Source organism: Opisthorchis viverrini (genome assembly GCF_000715545.1).
Source record: "Opisthorchis viverrini unplaced genomic scaffold opera_v5_51, whole genome shotgun sequence".
Lineage (NCBI taxonomy): Eukaryota > Metazoa > Platyhelminthes > Trematoda > Opisthorchiida > Opisthorchiidae > Opisthorchis > Opisthorchis viverrini.
The window spans coordinates 1,438,409-1,443,772 of record NW_008751707.1 but is presented as its reverse complement, the minus strand read 5'-3'; the positions used below and the strand labels follow the sequence as shown (position 1 = coordinate 1,443,772).

The window sequence follows — 5,364 nt, the reverse complement described above, 5'->3', positions numbered from 1 at the left end:
AAATGTTTATATGCTGCTCTTAAGTGTCATTCAGTTTGTGTAAACCGAGCGGATACGGTGATGGGCCATTTTCGACTCCAAGACCATTTCACCAATAAAATTGCCATATCCACTGCACCCGTCTTTCCTTTCAGGTGAATCGGACTGGCGCTTGGAGCAGACTGGGCAGTCGCCTTGTTCCTGCGTGTCAGCCCGTGAGGTCGGACGGCTGGTTTCGATGAAATGGAAGACACAAAAATTATATATCACATAGACGATGAGGAAACTCCATATTTGGTGAAAATACCGGTTGTGCCGAATGCAGTAACGCTTGGAGATTTTAAAAATGCTCTTAATCGGCCCAACTACAAGTTTTTCTTTAAGTCACTTGACGCCGATTTTGGGTTTGTTCACTTTGACTTTATGCATAATACTCGCAGAGTGGTTAAAGAGGAAATAACCGAGGATGATGCTCGTCTTCCATGCTTCAACGGGAAAGTTATTTCCTGGGTATGTTTCTCGCTATATGTTTGTGAACTCTCAGTTGGTATCCGCGGACAGTAGCACAAAGTCGGATAATCATTCTACAGGTGAGGGAATATCAGTACCACACCTATCTGGACAAAACAAGGGGATAAATGGGTGAGTAATTAGTCAGGCCATCACTTGCTCACGTTTTCCCATCTGTCGTTTGGTCTCTAGCGCACTCAGATGGCATGGCTTTATTATGGCTTCCCAGGTAACGGGTCCTATTGCGGCCAAACCGGGTGTATGCAGTAACTTGCCCTCCGGCCCTGCTAATTCCTCAACCATTTGGTAACACCTGGCAGGATTCTTTCTCGTGTATCCTGTCTCGGGAACTGGTGGGTTAGTGCTCTGTGCAACAGTACCTGAGTATGCAATTGTTTTATTTGCGTAGAGCACCGTCAACATGATCATGACATACCGCCTCAGCTTTCAGTCCTAACTTCCCATTTTAGGGCTTCCCAAAAAATTTGTGATGAGGGCACTCGGGTCGTACACAGGTAATCGTCTCAGTGAATTGTGACTACGCACTAAACCAAGACGAATGCATGGGATTGATCTTGCCCAATATTACCGTCTGTGGTTTGGAGCTAGACTGCTATTAAGTTAAGCCTCAGAAGGAATGGTTCGACTTCATCGGCAAATTAGTGCCTTGGTTGGGCAGCTAATCGCCTATGAGGAATGGTGTTGTTCCCCGGTCCGCATATCGCACACGAGATGAGTAAAACGGACGATACCGTCGCTGCCGGTGCCCATCGGTATCTTTGCAAGGCATATCTTCTAGAAAGTTCTTAATCGGCATGAGACGATCCCCATCTTTTTCCGAAATGTGCTTCCAGTGTGCGATTCTGGCACGTCATCTCGAAACATTTGTAACGCATCCCCAGGAATTTCTAGGGAATGTGCCCCGGGCGTCGGGAATAAAAGATCTGGACCATGGGAGAGTGTGATTCTGGATTTAACGGTGGCTAAATAGGATCAAGGCACCAAGTTGTGTGTCGGATTGAGCCCTGCTACCATAAAATGCCCATTGTTGCCCATGAGCCGGTCGTATAGACAGTATAAGATACCCATGGACAGTCCGACTCAACACGACAGGGTAACTCACAAGTTGCCAACCAAGACAAGCCTTTTTGTTCTGGGCACCGCCAAACGCTATCCAGAGCTTTGTTGTCGTTTACGCCTACTTCTTATAGCCAATTCATTGATTCATCCGGCAACGTCTGTGAAGGAGTCTCAAAGGTGAGAAGTTGATCGGCATCTGTTTCCACCTCAACCGAATGTACCTCTAACACCATCAAAGATAGGTTTTATTACGTTTTGAACGCCCTGTTAAGCCGGACAGGCTGGACACATATGAGCCTCAATTAGGCGGTTGACATGGATTCGGAAGTTGGGACAACGGCGAACGACTCCTTCAGCTGTGTGCTATCGTTAAGCTGTTTTCATATGGTACTACTAAAGTAATCCAAGTCATCTGCCCAGTTGGCTTCATCCAAAGATGCACTAACCACGGACCCAAAGTTTTCATATAGTCGTCACTTACCGATGGGTGATTTCGAATTCAGACGAATGTATCAGAATCGTCTTGGTTGTCTTCCAACCACAACGGCGGATACGAATTCGTGCTGGAACGAGATCGTCACATCCTTGCACAGTGATGGGAATTCCGCCTGTGGAAAAGGTACTGCCAGGTCCACTCAAGCCCCGAATATCAGACAAAACATTGGCGCTATTTGAATCTCGGGTAAATGTTCCGCTTGTCCCGAGCATAATTTAACCAGACAAATTTTTAGAATTCAAGTCAAACTTAGCGTTGACCATTAAGTCAGCTGGATATGAAAAGCTAAGCAAATGGAAGATTCGGAGAATGTCGAGGGTACCCGAAGGTTATTTTTATTGATCCATCTGACCGGCTTCTTGAAGCTACCTGCGAGCGAGACGATCAAGGACCAAAGTGACGCAACCATGTCCAGTAAAGAACACCTCTACTATTGGGCCGGGCACTTGGAACAGCGTTTCTCGTGGCAGTCTGCTTCCATTCATTTGGATCTTAGGACTGAAGTAGGACCCTTGATGGTAGACCTGGATGGTGACTTACGACCTTGAGGATTTATGACTGCATATGTTGTCTCAAGCGCCATCGAGCTCCTGATCCGGATGATCTCCCACCCGCATTGTTCACGGATGAGGCAGAGCATTCAGTCGGCTTTTGTCTGATCTGTGTGCCTGCATTTGGGATGAATCGATAATAGTGCTCACTTTCAGATAAAAGAGGTCGCAGTGAATGCAGTAATCACAGAGGTATCAGCTTGCATTCAGTCGTAACGGTGTTACTTGTCCTTCATCGTCTTATAGTGGCCTGTGAAGCATTGAGTCAAGAGCGGGAAGTGGGATTCCTCGTTTGTAGAGGTTGCATTGACCGAATCTTCACACTCCGTCAGCCGCTACAAGAACGCCATTCATATGAACGGCCCACAACCTAAGATTCCTGAACCTCAAAGGCCTCTTGGATCCAGCTAGACCATTCGCCCTAACACTCTCAGCAAGAAATGTTCTCAGTCTTCCCGAACTGCGAGGCTATACGAAGAGCTCTCCAAAAGCTTCCGTATGCAGTTTTGTCTGTCAATGTTATCGTTCCGTGATCGGTGAGATAATGAGACGAGCGTTGGAAAGTCTTGAGACCATGTTTATTTAGCTACTTACAGAAGCCTTGTTGATCTGGATTTTAAAAACTGACGCGCACCGTTGCTTTGTCCAATACACATGGTCACGCTTCGGAGTGAAAACTGCGTCATCATTATTTCAGCGGATTATGGACATGATGTCTGATGTGAACGGGGTCGCTGCATATCTTGACGAAATCGTCATCGCTGTCAATAGTATCATCAGTGTTCAGCACTGATTTTTTGCTGCATTACAACCATAGTTTAGTGAATAAAAGAATAAAATTGGATAGGGAATGGACTCAGCGCTAGTCTACGACAACCATTCCAAGGTACACATACCTCCAGATAGTCTGTACAGAAACTGACAGAGGACACCGTTGACATTGATTAACAACCCTATCCCGCACCATCTCCAATGATGCACAGGGGTAATCACCAACCCTGGAGGGCGAATGACACCTACAATACTCAAACGTTTTGTAATCGCTTTCATGCTCCTCTGCCAGGCTGTCAACCTCTCTGCATCCACTGCTTTGAATTGTGCACAGAAAACTGCACCCTTTCCCGGGCAATACGTGGCCTAACCAACGCAACTTCTGGTTGTGGACACATGCTTCGACTGAAGTTTCCGTTGCACAACTGAACACTCGTTTTCTGACTGCCCCACTGCGGATCCGCCGACAGCAGCCTGCACGATCTATGGTTCTGAGACAAGGGTTGTAGAAGATCGAAAGACATCTCAGTTTTACTCTCAGGGGTTACGTGTCAGCCATACAACAAAACAGCCCGTACTCTAGCTATCAGCATGCACATCGAATGGTAGCTACTGATGCCCCCCCGAGGTTTCTCAGTGTCATCGGGCGATAACGTATGCGACTACTTGAAATTGGTGACAGTTTCTTGTCTTGTCAAAATATCTGATTTCACGTTATCTGTAAGTGATGGACATAGTTTGGTTAGTCATTGTGCACTCAAATAGCTGCAGTTCAAGGTCAGCAACCGGCTGTGGTGCATGCCTGGGAATAGATGCGACCAGAAACATATTTTGGGGTTCATCTTAAAGTATCCTCCATGGGATTTTTGTTGAAGGGTTTTCTGCACCCTAAATGACATTGTCAGTACTTGTATTCTTTAAGACACTTCTGTTTGCGCTCACAAGCATGGGTAAACTGTTGCTCGAGTTAGCTCAGTGTTTAGAGCGTCAAATTACTGACCCAAATGTCCGTAGTTCGAGCCCAGCCTTTGTATTTCGACCGCTCCTGTCTAGACTTCCGCAAATTGGTAGTACTCCAGCCTTCGTGTCTCCGGGTGGTATGGCAGCTGAGCACCGGAAGAGTATTACATATGAATGATATATATATATATATATATATGTTGGAAGATGTCTGAGGCTCGTAACCACTGAACACTCTTTGGAGAGGTTTCATGTCCCCATTTGATTTTCGGGCCGTGCCATTTTCAGTCGGTGATTGGTTCGCAAATGTGTGTATACGCACGAATAACGTAAAAAGACTGTTTTATTTATCTTTATTCTTAACTATTCCATACGTGAAGCACCGGGAAGACTACTGAAACCTCTGGTCCAGCCGTTAGCAAGTCAATGGAGCCGCCTAGTGAGCAAGAACATGCGGTTGGTACGACCGGTCATAGTTTGGAGGACTGTGATACGTGTGCAGAAACTGATTCTGTATATAGTGGTGGTAGGTTATGTGTTATTTTATATTCGCTGTCTTTTGTTGCCTTTACTCAACGTGGCTACTTTGGGTTCGACATCTGAACTGACCACAAGGTGATATTGGTGGAAGATTAACTTCGTGTCGGGTCAGTTTATCGTCTTTTCACATTCGTTTAACTGAAATCTGAAATTTAGTTTGCTTCAGTGGTTTTAAGGATTGAAATTGTTCTCTGATCCAATATATGCACCCAACCTATCGAATGGGCCGTAGCAATAAATCGCATCACTTCCTTGTTGACACGGGTACGTGTGGTAACTGGCTTCGTGGAATGCTGCTAACTGAGGTGGTAGCCGGTCCTGATGAATCCCCATTAGGACAAGTGCCCCATGGACTGATTTCCAGAAATGATTGGATTTCTCAATCAGCAGTTTTGACTACGTGTCTTTTAGGCTTAGTGCTCATTATATCTTCCATGATGATCGTGAAAGATAATGGATAAACTCTCAACTGTTCTT

The 5,364-nt window shown here is 45.7% G+C and overlaps 2 protein-coding genes across 2 annotated transcripts in view; one reads left to right on the top strand and one right to left on the bottom strand.

Moving 5' to 3' along the window:
- Window positions 1-222: 222 nt before the first annotated feature.
- Window positions 223-5,364, top strand: part of T265_03534 (hypothetical protein) — a gene marked incomplete at both ends in the record, with an annotated part of 37,256 nt that continues 32,114 nt past the window's right edge. The window contains 3 exons of the mRNA XM_009168046.1: window positions 223-489; window positions 524-621; window positions 4,728-4,873. Of these exons, the coding sequence (XP_009166310.1) occupies window positions 223-489; window positions 524-621; window positions 4,728-4,873 (511 nt within the window). The remainder of the gene's footprint in view (window positions 490-523; window positions 622-4,727; window positions 4,874-5,364) is intronic.
- T265_03533 (hypothetical protein) overlaps window positions 4,367-5,364 on the bottom strand; it is a gene marked incomplete at both ends in the record, with an annotated part of 3,279 nt that continues 2,281 nt past the window's right edge. The window contains one exon of the mRNA XM_009168045.1: window positions 4,367-4,493. Within this exon, the coding sequence (XP_009166309.1) occupies window positions 4,367-4,493 (127 nt within the window). The remainder of the gene's footprint in view (window positions 4,494-5,364) is intronic.